General features: G+C 38.6%; 1 protein-coding gene across 51 annotated transcripts in view; it reads right to left on the reverse strand.

The window, feature by feature from the left end:
* The window catches only part of msi2b (musashi RNA-binding protein 2b), a 413,474-nt gene that overhangs the window by 268,679 nt on the left and 123,504 nt on the right, over positions 1-21,291 (reverse strand). For all 51 annotated transcript variants that reach the window (XM_073922868.1, XM_073922871.1, XM_073922856.1 and 48 more), the window contains 1 exon segment: positions 20,289-20,381. In XM_073922868.1, the coding sequence (XP_073778969.1) occupies positions 20,289-20,381 (93 nt within the window).

A 21,291-nucleotide genomic window follows, 5' to 3' on the forward strand; every position in this document is an offset into this window, starting at 1 on the left:
AGAGGTCAAGGTGTGTAATGAAGCATTCTGATAGTGTGAATGGTTATTAAGTGCTGGGAGAACACACTACGTTTCCCCAGTTTGGCCTCTACAGGGGGAAAAAATAATAAAAAGCACAGTTCTCCGGCTGAGGCAGAAAAGTGTGCAAACTGAAGGTCATTCGGTGGCTCAGGAACAAGCCTCTGGAAATTGAGTTTGATGTAGTTGTTAACTGACTGTTGGTGGAGGCTGGCGTAGTTGTTAATAGACTAAGTAGTAGTTCAATTGTGCATTTATTGGTTAATGTAGATGATACCAGTAAATGCCAGTTAAATATGGTACACATATTTACGTTAAAACTATAAATAAAGCAAAAAATATTACCAACATAGCATGCAATTAACAAAAGTCAATTAATGGAAAGAACATTAACAAAATGTTTTGTTTTTTTTAAAGTCAGTCCCACTTTATATTAAGAGTCATTAACTACTATCAACTTGCATCAAAAAATAAATACAATGTACTTAATGTGTTTATTATGTATTGCACGACACTTCTGGTGCTCTTGAGGTAGGATACAGATAAGGTTGGGGACAGCTTTGGTGGTATAAAAAGGTTTAAGGGTGGGTTAAGGTGTAAGGGATGGTCAACAGTGTAATTAAATATGTAATTACAGAAATTAATAACAGTTGTAATTGCATTTAGATATTTGATCAAGCATAAGTGTAATGTAAAAACATGTATTTGAAATTAATACATTGTTTATGTACTTATTGTGTAGTGTAAGTACATATGAGTTGAGGCAACTTAATAAACTGTACATATAGTGGCACCAAAACAACTGTCAGCCTCTACCAATAAAGGTCACAAATCTAAAAAATAAAAGAAAATAAAAGAAACAGTTGAAAACAAAATATTAAAAATTAAATAAAAGTAAAAAAAATTAATTATAAATTAAACAAAAAAATATATATATAAAATATAAAAAATAAAACAAATAAAATAAATAAAATATTAAGTTTAAAACAAAATATTGAAAATAAAAAATAAAATTATAAATTAAACAAAATAAAAATATAAAAATAATAAAATATATAAACAATAAAACAAATAAAAAATATTAAATATTAAATTAAAAAATAAAACAAAAAAATTACATAAAATATAAAATTAAATTAAATAAAATATAAAATAAAAATACAATAATTTTAAATGTAGAATAAAATTAATAAAATGAAAAAATATACAAAATTTGATAAATTATAAAAATTTAATAAATTAAAAACAAAATAAAATCCTTGTCTATCAAGGCCTTTATCAGTCTTTACCAAGAGAGCGTTAATAATTGCAAATACCTTGGTAAACAATAAATAGTCAAAAAATGGGGAACCATGACAACCACTTAATATTCTCCATCCAACGAAAAACTCGAATCACTGACTGTTCTTTTTTCTATTAAATAAAATCAATAAATAACCAAAAGTTACCCTTTGGTCACCCTCATTGATGCTAGACTCGCACTTAACGGATGTGTTTGTTTATTTTTAACTTGGATGTTTTCGACGCTTCAATTAGCGAGCTACGGCCTGCCTCATCGAAGGCAACCTTGCCAACCAGATGTGCATCTGCTCAAACACGCGCGTCTAACGCAGGCACACAAGCGAGCGAGTCCGATCCGATCGTCGCACTTCACAGCAATTTGTCACAGGCTCGAAGAGCTCTTTCCAAGTTGCGCTCCTGAATTAAAAGACTCCTGAGTGAATGTCACATGCGTAGAACGGGGAGCAGATGCGACAGATGGGCTCCAAGAGTATCTCTCTTTCTCTCCGCCAGCTCTCAAAAGCCACAGTAAAATATTGAGCCATTAGGGCCTTTTGTCAGAGTGAATCAGGTGTGATGGGGTGGGGTGGAAAGGGGGGATTGAGAAAACTGAGGATTGAAGCTCGACTCCTGAACTCAGAGGCACAAAGGCACAACTGCCAAAAATCCTGCTTGTGCACACACAAACACACAGACGGCAGCTGTAGGGAAAACTCAGATACAAGTCACTCACTCACTGCCTCCCTCCCTGATTTATCCTCTCTCTCTCTCTCTCTCTCTCTCTCTCTCTCTCTCTCTCTCTCTCTCAAATCCTTCACTCCAAACAAGCTATGCTTTTACACGGTGCATTGTGTTTAATGTTCCAAACGCCAAATCTGAGAGGCTTGAACGCCGTCTCTGAAATCTCTCCCATGGCATGCATAAATTCCCACTAAATTAGAATATAAAAGACGTGCAGAATGAAATCTATTTGCCACAGCGCATGTATATGTATTTTGTGCTTCTGAAAGGTCACATTCAGGCTTGGTGCATTCCAGCAACATGCAATTATTCACTTCCTAACAGGATAGAAGCCGCAGTATTATTGTTTATTCACCCAATGTTCTGCTTTACTTTCTTTTTTCCCAAGCCTGCGTTTGTTTTATTTTCTGCAGCATTTAACTATAGTTTGGGGACAAAAGATCAGGGTGTAAAAACAGTCAAATTATTGTCGCTTTGAATTTACACTAACGGATAAAAGTCTTGTCGCCTATCCAAGTTTTCGGAACAAAAAATAATAACTTGACTTCAAGTTGATCATTTGGTATCAGAAGTGGCTAATATGAAATACAAAGGCCTCTAGATGACGTTTATTTACCAAAGAAATATATGATCATGCCTTGATTTTTAATTATTTAATTAGAACAATAAGCTCTGGCTTTGCTTAGACAAAACTTAACAGAAATAATGTGCAATTTAGAATATAAAGTCATGGTGTAGTGGAAATCAAACATTGTGTAAGACTCCTATAAGCTTGAAGGACAGCATTCATACATCTCTGCGGTGACTTAAATTACCTATTAATAATGTCATCTGGAGTTGCAAAGACAGCGCTCTCAGAGGACCCCCAAAGTTCATCAAGATTCTTTGTATTCATCTTCAATGCCTCCATCTTACCCGTGAAATGCTCAATAATGTTCATGCCTAGTGACTGGGCTGGCCAATCCTGGAGTACCTTGACCTTCTTTGCTTTCAGGATCTTAGCTAAATAATTTGCCCTCTCCTGTGGTTTGTAATGTAATGGGCAGCATAAATGTCTTGATACCTCAGGCTGTTGATGTTGCCATCCACTCTGCAGATCTCTCACACACCCCAATACCGAATGTGACCTCAAACCATTTTTTTTTTCACCAAATTTGACTGAATTCTGACTAAATGGGTTCCAGTAGGTCTTCTGCAGTATCGTTGATGATTAGAGTGCAGTTCAATAGACAAATCATCTGAAAAATATACTTATATGGATTGAATTTAAACAAACAAATTAAATTCAGTCATGTTTAACTTAATTTGTTTGTTTAAATTCAGCCCATATACTGTACATTGTTTGCATCCAGCTAATTTTTTTTCTGAATAATTTTTCTTAGTGTAGCACAATTCTATTATAAACATGTCAGCTGCCATCAAGGTGACTAAAACAAAGATTTCAAACTAAACTGTTTCCATAGCACCCTGAATGTCTCATAAAACATCCAAACGGGTTTAAAAAGCCAACAATCAAAGTAAATTGCAGCATGCGGGCTTTAAAAGAGAGAGTAGCATTGTTCTCTCTTTTTTTCTAAACAAAGATTTGGAGCATGAAACTGAAAACGGATGGATGGAGCATGTGGGTGAGGAAGAGAGGGATGGAGGAAGATATGAAATGAAAGGTCATGGGGAAGCAGGAGAACGGCAGAGAGCAAGCTTGTTATCTGTTTCAGGGGTAGAGAGGGCTTGGCAGAGCAAAGCTCAAGGGAGCAAGGTCAGTCCTCCAGTAAAAGGGAGAAAATGAAAGTCAGAAAGTTCTGCTGCAGCTGTAAAAAGAGCATTATTTGATGTGTGTCAAATTTAGACTGAGTCAAAAATATCACGATACATTCTGTCCAAGTATTTAATGATCCTGCCATAAACTAATTGATTTGGTAACTGTTGTCACCAGGCTCCTGCAACACTGGCGCATATTTTGGTAATGCCCAACTTTATGTGGTTATTTATGGACAATTCTATAAATAAAGTTTGGGGAAAATTTGATTTGCAATAATAATAATAATATAAATTCACAATAATCAAAAACAAGCTTTTATGTATGTACTTGGACTCAAAACTTATTGTTTATCCAAATTATTTCGAACTTTTTAATTATTTAAAATAAAACACGAAAAGCTGAAATCAATTGTTTTAATAATCATCATAACATTTTGAGAGGTGATACTCTGATACTAATTTTAGGAGTAAAAAAATGTTTGTTATCTGTAGTAGTTAGTTAAAGATGTAGTAGTTAAAGATGCACTTCAAGTGTTCTTCTAAAAAAATTAATAGAAATAGATATACACACATCCAATACAAAGATAAATGGAAATTACCAATAATTATGAATGGTAGCATTGATATCCATATATGTGCTTGATTATTTAGTTGTGCTTCAAATAATCCTTATGACACCTATGCCTATATAAACTAGTGGAATATCTTAAGCTACTGTGTATCATGCTGTGTATCAAGTGGATAATGTCAAGAGCACAAGTAAACAAATGCATATCAAAGAAGGTGACTTATGACAGTCTTTCCAAAATTTAATCAAATCCGAACGGCAGGGAACAGCTATGATGGGACGACAGCAAAATCATCTAAAATATCTAAATGACAAACAGCTTGTATCCCCATCTTTTTGAGTCCTGAAAATGTAAAAAGAATCCATTTTGATAAGTCAGTTCAGTGACACAACGTGATTGTCACTCTCGTTAATAACTTAACTATTTCTCCAAGTAACAATATTCATCACTAAACCAGGACTGACAACTGTACTTTCTGTGAATCCAGAGATCATAGGAACAAGAAAAAGAAACATCAATGACAAAAGAACAAGAGAAAACATCACCAGTGTGTTTGACATATTGTAATTTTCCCTTGTCATGTTGCAAGGGGGCTCTGGTCCATAAAGCCTGGAAAATCCCCTTCATTCACACTCATTCAGTTATTGCTATCCGCCTGTTTCTTCATAAACAAAGGGGATTGGGAGTCTGTGCCAACCATGTTCAACGTAGCACCCTGAGATAAGCACCCATTGCATCTGGAAGATTGGTAGAGAAAGTGGCATCCGTCACATCAAGGTCTAAAATCCTGCTCGCTTCTGATACAAAATAATTAGCAGAGATGGCACCTCCGCCCCTAATGTAAGACTCCGAGCCACCAGGGTGCAAGAGATTGCGAAGACTTAAAAGAGCTTCCTTTGACACCCAGGGTGGTGCGGTCAGCCTGTTTGGACCACTGCGACAGATCAAACAAAAAAGAAGGTGGGGTGAAAGTCACTTTTTCACCCTCTTTCTTCATGCAGTTGCGCTTTCTATTTATCCTAGTGGAACACGGCATGCATCTCTGCTTGATTCTCTGCAGTGTGTGATAATTTTAATTAAGTCTGGACCCCTAAACTGAAGTCAGTCGGCCTTTCTTCTCTTGACGCGTCACGCTGTGAGTGATTTAGTCTTCGTTTGGGTGCCCTTAACGTTGGCACTTCAAACAGACATGCGCCATGCAGATCCCAAGCTGTTTTCTGTGCTAGTTGTGTTTACTGCTTTATAATTAATGTTATTTTTGGCTCTTTTCCACTTTCAGAAGAAAATTGCGCTTAAAACTAGATTGACCATGAAAATTGAGGCCAGATTCAAACTTAAAGTCTTTGTGAACCGGAAGTTGGTCAGACCTTTAGTTTGGCATGTTGATGTACTTCCAACTGGAAAAGTATACAAAATCCTTGGCATCATTCCCTATTAGCAAACTAATGATGAAAGGGGCAAAACAAGTGCGAATATACTCACCGGCCACTTTATTAGGTACACCTGTACAACTGCTTGTTAACACAAATTTTGAATCAGCCAATCACTCGGCAGCAACTCGATACATTTAGGCATGTAGACATAATCAAGACTATCTGCTGCAGTTGCAACTGAGAATAAAAATGGGAAAGAAAGGTGATTTAAGTGACTCTAAAAGTGGCATGGTTGTTAACGGGCTGGTCTAGAGTGTTTTAGAAACTGCTGATCTACTAGGATTTTCACGCACAACCATCTCTAGGGTTTACAAAGAACCCAGTAAAAAAACATCCAGTGAGCGGCAGTTCTGTGGGCACAAATGCCGTATTGATGCCAGAGGTCAGAGGAGAACTGCCAGACTAGTTGGAGCTGAAAGGCAACAGTAACTTAAATAACCATTCGTTACAAAAGTATTCAAAGAAGTATGCAAAGATTGGCGACGTCAGAATTTGGCATCAACAACATGAAAGTATGGATCCATCCTGCCTGTTTTAACGGTTCAGGCTGGTGGTGGTGTAATGGTGTAGGGGATATTTTCTTGGCACACTTTAGGCCCATTAGAACCAAATGAGTATTGTGTCAACGCCATAGCCTATCTGAGTATTGTTGCTGACCATGACCACAGTGTACCCATCATCTGACGGCTCCTTCCAGCAGGATAACACACCATGTCATAAAGCGCGAATCATCTCAGACTGGTTTCTTGAACAAGACAATGAGTTCACTGTACTCAAATGGTCTCCACAGTCACCAGATCTCAATCTAATAGAGCACCTTTGGGATGTGGAGTAACGGGAGATTCGTATCATGAATGTGTATTCGACAAATTTGCATCAACTGCATAATGCTATTATGTCAATATGAACCAAAATCTCTAAGGCATATTTATAGTACCTTGTTGAATCTATGCCACAAAGGATTAAGGCAGTTCTAAAGTTAATTGCGGGTCCTACCCGATACTAGTAAGGTGTACCTAATAAAGTGACCGGTGAGTGTTTATGGTATATTTTGATTTCAAACAGACTAACAACCACAATGTAGTTCCAATATTAATTTAGCAATTCATCCCTCAAACCTGATCCTGAATAGCACATTTTAAGGGATTTGCAATGTGTGTTCAATCAGACTTTCAGGACTTCAGCGTCTCTGACCACCCTCGACAGCATGTCGTCAGACAGCAGACTGAACATCTGCGTGTGTGGCTGCTGTTTGGACGCTGGGGAAGCAGTGTGTTGTCATTAAGGCGGGTGACGGGGGCACCAGGCCCAGACCCCTTCCTCGCCAGCCCTCGGCCCACCCTCCCACCAGCTGTTTGGAAGGATGGATGACAACCACCTGCTGTGGAGGGAAATTAGAGCGCTTGTACTCGCCTTCTTTTTAATCATCCAAATCATTCACTCCCTTATTGTGAAGTTCAGCTCCTGAGGCAATAGCACCAGCAGGCCAGCCGACTCCTCCACGACGTTGGGATAAAACTGACAAGCTGTCTTTTCAAAAAAGTCCCTGCGACATTTAAAAATTGCCGCTTCCCCCCACGGCGCTGATAAAGACTGTCGGGAGAGCCTGAAATACACAGCAAAACTTATTCGCAGACACTGAAAACAATTACAATATCCATCTCTCCTTTAATCCATTTCAAGGTGACATTTAATGCCAAGTTATTCTTGTTGGAAACCTTTAGGGGACGATAAATCAGTCAGCAAAATATAATTCATTTTAATGGATTGCGAGTGTTTTTATTTTCATAAGTCAAATCTAAAAAGGATCACTGCCTGGGAAGGAAGCCAGCATAGGGGAGGAGGGCAGCGGGTGCTCAGGCTCCGTGCTGGAGCGGCTTGCCTAAGGAAGTATCATTTCCTGAAGTCTGGTATATATCTGTCAATGCAAATGTGTTTGTCATTACAATGTGAAGGGATGTGTGCTCTGGCATATGTGGCATGTCTATCCAATTAGAATCTGACGAAAAGCTTTATGATTTGTAGGCATAAATATTACTTATTTAATTGAACGTAAAAAAAAAACATTATTGTAGGCATTATAGTAGACCTATATACACCATTATAGTAGTCCTATATTAAAATAGCCTAAATAGATAGACTGTTTTGACAAGGTGTTTAATATAGCTAATTTTGTTGATTTTTGATGATACCTTTTGACTGCTTTTTCCTTTTTTGCTGTTATGCATGCATTATATTTCACATGCATGTGCAAAGTAACTGAAATTAAAATTAAAACACAAGATACTGGATATATATATATATATATATATATATATATATATATATATATATATATATATATATATATATATATATATATATATATATACTATATATATATATATACTATATATATATATATATATATATATATATATATACACTATATATAATATATACTATATATAGATAGATAGATAGATAGATAGATAGATAGATAGATAGATAGATAGATAGATAGATAGATAGATAGATAGATAGATAGATAGATAGATAGATAGATAGATAGATAGATAGATAGATAGATAGATAGATAGATAGATAGATAGATAGATAGATAGATGTTGTGTGTTGCGGCAAACTTATTGTTATTATAATTTTAGTGATCAGCTTGAGGTAGGTCAATTTATTTTTATGCTTTTGATGGAGAAGCATTCAACTTAAGAGCCCTTTAAAATATTCACCGGAAAGTTTCTCTGTGTTTCGCTGGTCATGTCTTTAAATAAATAATTATTTAGGCCTATTTTATTATTAATTTATTATTCATGTGCTATAATTAAAACATAAAATAAGATAGTAAAATATAATCAACAACGAAAAAAAAAAAAAGCATATTTACAGACTGTTTTAGTCCTATCACTTTTAAATGACAAACACTGTACATCTCTCTATATTTAGGTTAAAACACTGCTTTATTTATTTAGGCCTACTTATTTGTGTGTATGCATGTTTGTTCTTTCATTTTAGTTGTCTTTTATTTCTTTTATTTTACTTTCCAGAACGAATCCTCATTTCACTTAAGTTTACAAGGATAATAAAGTTTAAGTTTTTAATGATTAATGAAGGAATTATAATGCTTTGCTTTATTATTTCAACTTCATTTACAAGTAGCAGGGTATTTACAGCTACTGTATATTTTGATCCGTTTGCATCCAGTTATTTTGTGCCCCCCTGGCGGCATAGTGGCAAACTGCAATTATACCTAAAATTCGTTCCTAATCCTTTAGTGCGGCGGCGGTGCCACTTGCAGAGGTAATGCTCCTTTTGAAGTTTCACACACTGTAGTTTCTTTATTTACACATAACTGCATTCCTTCTGTTCGTTCATTCCATCTTAGCTGCATATTCATGCATTCGGTGAGGGACTACTTGACCTTGGCCCCTTGCTACACCACTCCACAGGATCCATCTCCAGCGACAACAAACCCACAACCCCCATGGTGCACACTCAACCTTACTGTGCTCCCCAATGACATATCATCGCGCCCGACTCTGTTTCATACAGTGGGACGGCGTGAGAGTTTGTTAAAAAACAAAAAAGCAGCCAGGTAATACATTGGCATTTGAGTTAATTAGCAATGCAGCCCAGAGAGTCCTTCGCCAATTCCTTGCGTGCTCGCCTCAAACAGCGCAAACAGGCATGAGGAGCTCGCTAACGTGCGCACGCACACATATGCACGTGATGCGTGCCTGCATGCGCCAAATATATTTATCAATCCAATCTGCTTCATCCATTTATCCTCCTCTCCTCCCCCGCCTCCATCTCTGCATCTACAGAAGCAACACAGCAGAACCCCACAGTTGTTGACACTCATCTGAGAGGACATGCCCTTTAAGAGAGGCTGAGTCTCTGAGCGAATTCTGTCTAATTATGTGTGGATGAGGCCGTTTCTTTTGTCTTATGTGTCTATTTTTCCATCTCTTCCTCACACCATGTTGGCAGTGGTCCACCGGAGCCCCTGCGCAGCACTAACGTACGTTATACAGCCATTCTTCGCTGCGTAAGCCCGGTAATTGTATATGATGCTCAATACCTTTGAGGCTTCATTAAGGCTTTGCATCAAGCTGCAGGGAGAAAAAAAAACAAGCTGCACCTTCTAGTGAGCATAAGGTGGAAGGAGAAAGGGGGACAGAAACAAGGCCATTTAAAGCTTTCAAAGCATTTTGAGTGGGAGAGGTAGTTATCCTGATGGGACATTGTTTTATGTGTTTTTTCCTACGTTACTCCTGCACAACGTGTAACAGCATGTTAGTGTTCAGGCGGCCCTGCGCTAAATAAGCACCCATGCTGTCAGCCCAATCAGATTTTGGAGGGACGCTGAGGAGAGACAACTCTAGTTATAATTTCTCTCCCATCGCCACGTCTTTCTCTCGAGCTCACACTGACTGTTTTCACGCTGAGCATTTAAATGTTCTCGTTTCTTCGCATCCGCCTCTTTGAGCTGATGAGAGACGTACGAGCGTATCAATCATCCTTGCCGAAGGAGAAATTAAAAAAATAATCACCAAAAAGCGCCTTGCAAAGTTCACGACGGACCACAGTCTGAATTACACTGCGATAATCCTGTTTTCCAACCGTCACGTCTGAGAGTGAAAAGAAGCTGTCACTCAAGACCTGCTTTTGCTTCCGTGCTCCTGGACAGCTTTGTGGAATATCAGGCCGCTGCAGACTTCCTGTGAGCTCACAGCGCAACGGGACACAGTGGTGCCTCTCTCTCTAAGAGCCGGCCTGGCAGGTGGAGGCTTATTTGAGACCACATCTTGGAAGCTTGAAGATCACAGAAGCCCCCCTGAGTCAAAAGTTATTACCACTCCAAGGCTATCTCCACAGGTGAACTGGTGGTGCCAGTAGGGGGATTGGAAATGTCATGGTCTCTATAGAAATGGGTCCCTTTTTCCGGTTAAATCCTAATAGAGCACCGAGCTGATTTAATTGGTGCACTCTATGCCTAGGGAGTGGTGGAAAAGATCGCAATCGGCGTGCGCAGCTCCAGGCACAGTGGGAATGGCCAAAGCTGATCTGATAGTGCCACTCAACGCAGAAGGTTGAGCTGAAGCCAAAGCAGACATTTTGACCAAAGAAAAGAAGAAAATATATATATGGGAAATCTACCTGAAACGTTTCTTCATTCGCCTTTTGTCTTTCCCTTAAAGTTAAAATGCCCTGCAGTCTGAGGCCTGCTATCTCTTGTAGATTTGCTAGAGTTAGCAAGGTCTGAAAATCAGGGTCAATCAGGTCAATCTTCTTAAAAATGGCTAGCACCTTAAACAAACATGACCAGCCCCCTGAGGGATATCCCTCTACACATGAACCAATGACTTTGTTCAAAGGCAATCAAGGCCATCCGTGCTTACAAAGAGACTTATCTATAGCATAAGCACAGGAGAATGGATTTAAGACAATGGTAAAAACAAAGAATACAATGAGGGTATGAACATTGAATGGACCCTTACTAAACACTAAAATGTTCTTTTAATTTAAGACTATAATCAAACTAAAAGCACAATGTGTTAATGGTTTAACGCTATTTGCAAACCTCAAGCTTAAACGCATCTTAATCAAAACCTAAATACTAATTAAATATAGCTTAAAGGTTATCCCCAACTGAAAGCTTCGACGAAGCTCAAATATGCACTTAAAAGTGCAAACCATCTGTTGTAGATAATCTAAATCCATAAAACACACTGTCGTTTTAAGGGTCACAGATAAGGTCAGCAGCATGACGCATCATGGCATCACTACACAGCTCTGACGACATCTACAAGACCTTGATTCCAGCTTTCATGCCCTCTAAATCATCTTAGAGCACAGGGACTTTGACGAGGAAAAAGCAATTAACAGAGAGTGATTAGTGCGATTAAGTTAGCCAAATGTGGTCAAGCTATTTCTATTGGATGCTCTGGTTTAAAGGAGTTCAGGTAAATAATGCCATCAAAGATGAAAACTAGCTTCCTGATGAGCAAAGGGTAAAAGCACTGGGACCTTCTGGTGCACACAAGGCAGCTAAACTCAAGCCAATCCATCACCACAAGGTTATAAATGATGTAGTCTTGGGAGGTCCTGAAAAACAAGACGTAAAGCCGAACGACAGACTTAGGGAGTCGAAAAGGAAAAGAGCAGAATCAAAATGGAAATCTTTGCCAAGAAGCAGTTTAACTTCAAATTCTCCTGTGGGCGTTTTAAAATCATCCCCCCTTGACTCCTGGAAACACAGCCAATACTTAGAGCAAACAAAGGTCAGGGAGAGTGTTAAATCATTTGTCTCATTTTTCTTTCAAACAGCCCCGCTAAGCTAGATCTCGCTGCCTGTGCTTTAGAGCCCACAACCGTGAGCTAGTCGCTGGGTTGAAAGCTTCTGAGCCGCCCTGACAACTAAGGGGAAATCTTCTGGGTACCTTGTGTTTTATTTTTCCTTCAGCAAAATGTTTTAAAGATCATTTACACACCAACTGCTACAAGACAGGCCCCTAGCGCATTCTGCTATGAAAGCAGAAATATTAAGCTTTTATTACGTACAAACGTGTAAAATGGCATTCAACGCGCAATTAAAACCCTCAAAACATTTATGGTTTATGCACTAGAATGAGGAGACAAGGTTGTTCCACCATACTGGAAGATGTAGGAATCATTCTGTTGGTAAATAAGCTTTATATACAACAATATAAAGGAAATGATCAAGAAATCATTCATTGTATAACTCACTTTTCTAATTGACAAAAGACAATTTTAAAACGTTTGATTCTAAAATTGTATTAAATGTACTTTATTAACTGTATTTTGATTAAATACAAATGTTTTTCCAGTAAGTTTTATGTTTTTCCAGTTATTCATTTTTATCGGGAGGCTTATAAGCCAGCGTGAACCTACATTTTAGCTTATCTGCTAGCTTTGATGGCACAGCTCAAGATATTCCCTACCACATGCGTGTCTGCCGAAAAACCACCATTGGGATGAATGGAAATGCTAACAGACGGTTTCTTTTCCAAGTATTATAGACTTCCTTGGAGAGGGAGAACACAGGTTTGAAATGTGAGGTGACATTTTGATAAAAGATCAAAAAACATTCTGGATGTGTGTCCAGCCAAGAAAAAACAATGGATGGAGAAAAAAAAAATGAAATGAAATAAGGATAGAGATCAATCTGATAGAGCCAGAGAGCATACAGAGGCGGAAAGAGAGCGAGGCCTGGGCTGGCGACCTCAGCCCTGCCCAAAATCAATTGTGTTTTCAATCTTCACAAGAAGATTTGGTTTCACTGGTTAACACAAGTGCTGTGAAAGTCATTTTGAGACCTTGTTAAAGACTCGGTAGCGAAACAAATACAGGTGTGGGCTCGGATCGCTGAGAATGAGACCAGGAGGGGGCTGAGGGGAGGGCGACAGGACACAGAGGGAGGAGTCTAGAGTGAGCGCATCATCTTAAAACTAATCCCAGCCAGTTCAAAAGCCCCTTCTTTTGCTCACCTTCCCTTTTCATCCCTTGCTAGGTCCTCATTTGTTTTCTCCCTTCACTCCAGAGGGCACTGAAGAGCGAGGAGCCCATGATTGAGTATTTCAGCCGCCCTTAAGAATTTCTACCTTTTGTTAGTGACTTCCCACTTGTGCGAGGCCACTGATGTGTGGAGAACATTTAAGGGCTACTGCCTCCATAGAAGTCCACAGGGATTTACTGCTAAACCTTGCAGTGAATAGAGGACACTTCCCTGGCCAGTCTTAAGAAGAAAGGTAGTCCAAAGGGCTTTTTGATAAGAAATAACACATCTCTACCCAGACAATGAAGTTCCTGCTAAGACATTAAAAGAAAATAAACCATGATACGCTCAGAAAGCTGGAGCTGCACACTGAAAATACTGCAAACTAAATCAAGAAAGAGGAAATTCACAGTAACGCACGGCACAAAGAACTGTGTGAAGTTAAATCTTATCCTTGTTTTCACATGGTCCATTGAGGATTTCGCTAATCTTTATTATTTGCTTATGCACAGTTGCTTTAACCTTTCGCCAACTAAATTTATTTATATAGAGTTTTTAAAAATGCAGATTGTCTTAAAGCGGCTTTGAAGGTGTGAGGCCTAAACCCTGAGATGATCAAGCTAAAGGCCAATGACAATGAAAAAACACCCTGATTGTAAAAGAACTAACCTTGAGTGGAAGACAATGCATCTTTAGGACAACTCTGGACGACCGCCATTACTCTCACTACTGAACTGCTGTCATGTTTCCACAGTCTCTCGGTGTACATGAGGAAAATGTGTCTGAAATAAACTCTTCACACCGAATCCACAAACACCTCTCGTTAAACAAGCTTATCAAATCAGACTTTAAGGGCTCAGTGATGCAGCCAGGCTTGCAAATAGAGCGGTGCATTGTTTTTATTACCCGAGCCTGAGGTAAATCGAATGCCGTTATTAAATGTTAGCGGTTCACCAGGTATGCTAAATTAACTAACAGTGAGTGCTCGGGATGCAGTCATTACAGGCAGCCCACTGTCCTCACTGAATACTGAAGCTGAGAGAATGAGAAAACTGTGACATTTCATTACAGCAACATGACAATACCAAGTCTGTCACCAAACCGGTGATTATGGTTTAGTTTGTCCAAAAGTTCAACGTGGGCTGGTCAGTGAGTCATGACTCAAAACCACCACAGAGAAAATGAAAACATGCTCGATGACAAAAATACAGAGAAAGACATTCTGTGGAGAAAAATATGCTTTGTGAAGAGTGATTTGAGTTGAATTTCTTACTTTAAAAGATAAACATTAACCAACACCAATCAAATCAGTTATTTTAGTTGACAAGATACATAAAGGACAGGGTTGCACGGACTAAGGCTGGTTTATACTTCTCCGTCAAGTGATCGCTGTGAACCACAGCACATGCCTTACATGTAGCTATGCATGTATCCGTCTGCGTGCTGTTTGTGTTGCAATATTGTCTGTCTGCAATTTATTGTGTCTGCAATAACACTTCCGAAACGCTAGCAGGCAGCAGTTTTTTATGTTCCTCTGTGTCAAGTTTCTTCGTTATTTTTTTACTGAACGCTACCTTAATGTACAAGTAGCTAAAACTCACTCATTCAAAGGCAGGAACCAGAAGACGTGCAACAACTTTAATCATAAGGTAAACACAAAACCAAAGTTTCCATCTGGAGCTCCTTCACGGGACTCGACACTTGTAAACACTCGCTCCATTAAGCTTGCAGATCTCTGCACCACCCACACCCATCACAGCTACCAAGCTGACCAATCACAGAGCTTGTAGTTATATATTTTGAGAGGTGCGCATCAGCGTCAGCCACATCGAAGGCTATGCGACCGCACGCGCTTGAATTAGCCTTAAAGATGCAATCTTTAATTAAGAAATTAAAATTCTGGGCCAAATTCAAAACCGAAAACTTAAAGAACCCATACTGCTTTGTAAATTGTGCTGAATAGTAATAGTTATTAGATATGGACAAGTGTCTATTCCTTGTTTGAAACTAAGGTGTGCAATAAGAATGTAATTTTATTATTGTTTTTATATATATTTAACTTATTTTTAATATAAAGAGCTCTGCTGTGACGTGAATTTCCCTTTGTGATTAATAAAGTCTAACAAACAAACAAATAATATTTATTTGTTACTTTTATTACACACTTTTATCTTGTAAGACTAAACATTAAGACTAATGTTGTAAGACTAAATGTCAACTCAATAACAGACCGTAAAAAAAAAAAATCAGACTTAAAAAAACAGTCGATAAAATTATTAGAAATGGACTTTTTGATTTATTATTTGATTTTTAAATTTTTTTTAATATTTATTAATATTATTATTTTTGCATTTGAACCTATTTATGATAGGACAGTAGATATTGACAGGAATTGAAGTTGGAGAGAGAAGTGGATTGGATTAGGACTTGAACTCGTGATGCCTGCAGCACAGTTATTATAGCACTGACCGTTATTCCAGTTAAGTTATTCATTATTATTATATATAAGTTTATTATATATAAGCAAGCCATTGAAATAAATGGGTTACAAGCCACCTCAGACCACGCAGTGACTGTGTGGAGGAATAAAGAAGAAAAGTCCTTTTTGTGAAAAGAAAAAACAAATCTTCAAACATGGCAATAACAGCAATATTAATTGAAAGTAAAAAGCAGTACGATACATGTGGATGATTGCTAGTCTTTCAGTTTTGTTCTGATTTTAAAAGCTGTCAGTTGGAGTGAACAAACTATTTAAATTATTGTTTTTTACTCACTTTGTTCACCCACCTTACCTGAGATGAATCTAACGGTTAAACTTTGATGTTTTTAAATGATATGGGAAAACAAACAATGCTGCATCATCATCATTACACAGTATGATTGCGGATACCCTACAGTTCAAATGAAGAAGCATGTCATGACACTCAATGAAAACCTCAAGATCTACATGCTATGTTACTGTATATCATGTTTGTGTACTAATGTTTGCTGAAGCTATAAACCAAAAAATGCATATGTATACTGCGATATAGACTATGAATGCATTGCAAATGTCATGTCATGTTTTAATTACAGTCCTGAATAGTGATGTCAAGACAGTGCTCAACAATTGCTGAGTAACACAAAAGACATGTTTCTTCTAGTAACAGTCCTTTTAAACTGTAACCAGTATATCTTTAAAGAAAACTTGAACTGGCTAAATACTAATAACACTAATTATTATAATAATAATAATTATTATTATTATTATATTATTAATAATAATACATTCAATGGTTTTTTTATTCAGTATGCATTTTGTTACATATTGTTGATTTTACAAAGCATTTCCAGTGTCAATCTGTGTATCTAGCCTGCAGGAGGTTAACGTTTTGCCCCTGAAACGGTAGAAGCTGGCTCTCACCCAGGCCGATATGGGAACCAGGACAGAGGAGGCATAAAGGCCTGATTGTGGCAGAGCACTGGCTTGGAAACAACTCTCAGGCCTAATGAAACTGAAGCCTGCCCACAGCAGCACAGCAAACACTAACGCAAAAGAGGTAGAGGCAGAGAGAGAGAAAGTGAGGGAGGCTGGTAATGAAGTAAACAGGAGTTGTTTCAACTTAGCAGAATAAGTATACTTTGTTTGGAGATCTACTCCAAGCCGATTACATTAAACCTATGACTAAGCATAAGCCATCCTATGTAATTAGGGCACATGGAGGTTTATTCAGGGAGCGAGGCGGCCTTTTACGTTCTCATCAAGACAAATGTGAAAAATATTCTGGCAAAATTTTAAGTCAAGCCATGCCAAGTCTGTTGTCCAAACACATATAAGATGTTTTGGAGGAAATGATTTAGGCATGCCTTCTAAATGTAAAAAAAGGCAACATGCTGCATTAGCACCAAATGACTGCATGCTAATGAAAAGTGAATCCAACTCAAAGAGCCTTTGTGGAGAGGCTTTTAAAATCTTAATTCTGCAGTGTTGTGCAATAAATGCCCCTTAGTGCCTCTTAAGTATGTGTGTGTGCTGTCATAGCACAGAAAAAGCGCTCAGGAAGAACACAGCTTCTAAGGAGACAGATCCTGTGACCCTGCTGCCCCATGCCACCTGCTCTCCTCCCAGGATCCTCGTCTCTCTCTACCCACCGCTCACCAGGAGACACTGTTAATTGGCCTACACACACACATACACACACACACACTCACATACACAACCTCCGGGTTTCAGCTCTACTGACACCACAGTGTGGCACAACCTCCAGGTGGGCGGACTTGCAGAGTCATCAAGAGTTTGCAGCAAATGCGCGTCCAACCTTCTAACAACTCACTTTGAAGGCTCGCCTTTACTCACACGTGCGCATCCAACGGATGGTCAATTTGTAATTTTCTTGTCTTCGGAGACAGACACTTCATTAGACTGTGCATTTGCTTCACAACTTATAAACAACGAGACACAGAGCGCCGAGGTCTTTAGCGTTATTGGATCACGCTGCCCATTCAAAATAACGATCTGCAGCTTTACGTAAGGATGGCAGACAAGTACGCCTCAATAAACCAGGCTGTGGTAAGACTAATATAGTCTTGTGACCTAAGAAGCTACAAATCCTCTGCTGTTCCTTTAATCACAATGATTTAGCGGTTGTCTACTGCCAGCACTGGCGCTGGTGAAAACACCCCCAGGGCAAGACGTACAGCGCAGGGCAAGTAAAACATCTGCATAATTGAGCCCTTCAATCAAGTCAAGTGTGTGTTAGGTCCACTCAGACACAGCTGATTACAAACAAATGGAGCTAGGTATTTATACAGTGCCTGAAATAGAGACAGACAGCGAACTTACTCAAAGTCATATTATACAGCAAACAGAAAAAAAAGTTCACCTGGGCCACACAAAGATACGGGTTCACAATAAATCTTCTGAATGCGTACAGTAGACATCAGGCTTGCAAAAACACGTCAGGTAGACCCAACATCAATCTTTTACTCGGTGCCTATTCTCGGTTTATACGTAAAAATGACAAATGAGTCTTACAAGCCTGTTGATTTCAGTCATTTAAAAGCATACAGTGTGAATACAGTGATTCCTGAAATGAAAGACTAACCATTTTGTTTTGTGTGTGTGTGTGTGTGTGTGCGTGTGTGTGTGTGTGTGTGTGTGTGTGTGTGTGTGTGTGTGAGAGAGAGAGAGAGAGAGAGAGAGAGAGATTCAAAAGCATAAAAGGGAACAGCGTAGTTTGATTTCTGAACCAAACGGATTTAACAGCTTGGTTCTTTTTTGGGAATCAAAATCACATAAAAAGCATAGCTTGATTCCTTGAATGGACTCTTCTGATCAAGGTATTTTTAATGCATATGATATATTCAACAGGGGTAGTGGAGTTGATTCATTTCATTCAAGTTAACAGCAACAAAGCATTAGTAGATAGTGAAATTTAAAGGGCACCTATTTTACCTCTTTTTCAAGATTTAAAAAGAGTGTGTCTGTAAAGTTTCCGCTCAAAAACCCATCAGATTATTTATTATACCTTTCAGAATGCAGGAACTTTCTGCTTTAAACACAATGTTGGCTGTGCTTTTAATGCTAGTTCTCTCCGCCCACTATTCCCAAGTGCCTAGCAGAGTGTGTCTCAATCTCCAGCTGAGTCAGATAAACAGCACAGTGACAGACATGAAGAAAGCAGTTCTCACGTAACGTTTGTGAGAAATACTACAGTAAGAACTTTCCCAATGATTATTTGATGTATTTGTTGTGGAGTTTGTTCAAGCCTTTTCTGCAAAGTTGACACATACACAATGGCGTGGCAAACGTGAGGATACATTTTAATATCCACTGTTGTATCGATATCCGTTGTGTTACTGTACAAAATAACCCTGATCTGACGTCCAAAAACTGGGATTAATGCGTCTTCTTTTATAATTGTACCGACATGCGGCTGTGGTGATGAATTACAGCAATTTTACAGTCTTTAACGTACTTTATGCACTGTTTTAAAAACGTTTCAAACTTGTAAAACTCATTCTTGATCACATTTAATGATGATCACAAAGAGCTAAACAGATCATTTAATCCCAGTTGCTTTGTGCACGACCTGTCTTGTTGACTTGATTATAAGTGTTACTACGGAGACATGTTAATACAATGTCGATGGGTGGAAAAACCGCACTCCTACGTCACAATGTGGTGGGCCTCAAAATAGAAGGGATTTGTATCCAAGCACATGAAAGTAAAAAGTAGTAAGATACATGTGGATGAATGCTAGTCTTTCAGTTTTGTTTTGATTTTAAGAGCTGTCAGTTGGAATGAACAATACATTTTCAACAATTGTTCTTTACTCACTGTGTTCACCCACCTTACCTAATATGATTTTAATCGTTAAACTTTCCTACATTTTCCGAAACCATCCTATTTAAAATTCAAGAAAAAAAGTGACTTATTGTGTTTATATCACCCCAATATGACTGTGGACACACTATACCTACACACAGTTCTGTCCAAACAGCTTACAAAAGATGATTTTCATCATAGGTGCCCTTTAAATTTTATTCAAAAAATACATTTGTTCCCAAAACTAAAGTTTTTATTAAAATGTACCCAAATTAACCAAGTCATTTTCAATCAAATCAAATTAAACATTTGTGAATCAGAACCAATTTGGGAAATCTGCATCAACACTCAAAGTCAAAGTCAGAACCAAACACAATTTCAGTTCTAATCAGTGGCTTGCTGATTGTTCTTGCACACTAATTTAGGACTTGATTTTTTCTTTTTACCACTGAAAAGTCTCCACGCATCAGCTTTAAGAAAATGCTCTAGGTTACTTGAGCCAGTGGTGACAGAGACCAGACGAACACTGGGTTTTTCATCTCCAAACAGCCACATCTCAAACGGCCTGTTTGAAAGCCCTCACATGAAAGAGTCCGTTGAAGGACAGCGTTTCTCATCATAAGCAAACATCTCTTCATGAAATTAGCCAATGGGAAATGAAAACTTACCTTGCCAAACTGTTCAAAATACTGCTTCACATCTTCAACTACTGTGTTAGCTGATAATCCGCCTACAAATATTTTCTTTGTTCTTGTGACCATCTGGAAAAGAAGAGAAGACGTCGAGAGATTAGGCCCATGTGAAAGCACTTCATAGAACTTCAAACACACAGGAGACAAAGAGGAAGCTCAGAACTGAAGGGAAAAAAAAGGAATTGGGAGATGACCGGTTGTGGGTTTTATGTCCCACAGGGAGACTGAAGAGGAGATACTTTGTGATTTGTTGAGAGTGTGAGAGTGTGAGAGTGTGCTTGGGAACTGGGTAACACCTAGCTTGTGATGCCCGACGCTGCTTGCGTTACCTGTCCTTTCTCCCTCAGCATTACAGATCTGACACTTTTTTTTTGGTTTCACGCTAACAGAAACACCCGAGTTGTGAATGGTATTTTTCTTGTGCTGTGAAAACCCAACACGCAATCCCCAGGTCCGTTTAAGAAAATTGGAGCAGGAACGTTTCAGAGGAGCGTTCTCGTAGAGCAAACTGCTCAGATAGACCTTCAAAGACACTATAATTGAGCTACAAACAAAAGGTGTCAGAGAGCTTGTAGTCTCCAAGCCGGGCGGGATCTCAAACCGGCGAGAACAGACAGTAGTAGAGGTCGCAGTCATGCAATCAGGCCCATTTTTCAAAACACAATTAACTCTCCCTGCTGGAGAGATGTATGGAGCACAGAGACTCGACTTCTCTTCATGCAGCAACGTTAATTGTGCTGAGAGCGGGTGCGCTGAGATCAAATAGCCCACCTATCATATAGGGCGATGATAACGGCTAACAAGAGAGCTCCTCAGGCAATGTTAAACCCTTTTTGAAGTTAACAAAGAAAGAAACTTGTCAAATTCCCACTTCTGTTAGACCTGTGTGGATTTCTATTAAATGTGTGCTTATTGTTAGAGCTGTGATGCCAGAGCTGTGAACCCAACGTGTTATGGCGTTCATGCAGGAGATAAAGGT

This window comes from Danio rerio, chromosome 15, assembly GCF_049306965.1.
Source record: "Danio rerio strain Tuebingen ecotype United States chromosome 15, GRCz12tu, whole genome shotgun sequence".
Classification (NCBI taxonomy): domain Eukaryota; kingdom Metazoa; phylum Chordata; class Actinopteri; order Cypriniformes; family Danionidae; genus Danio; species Danio rerio.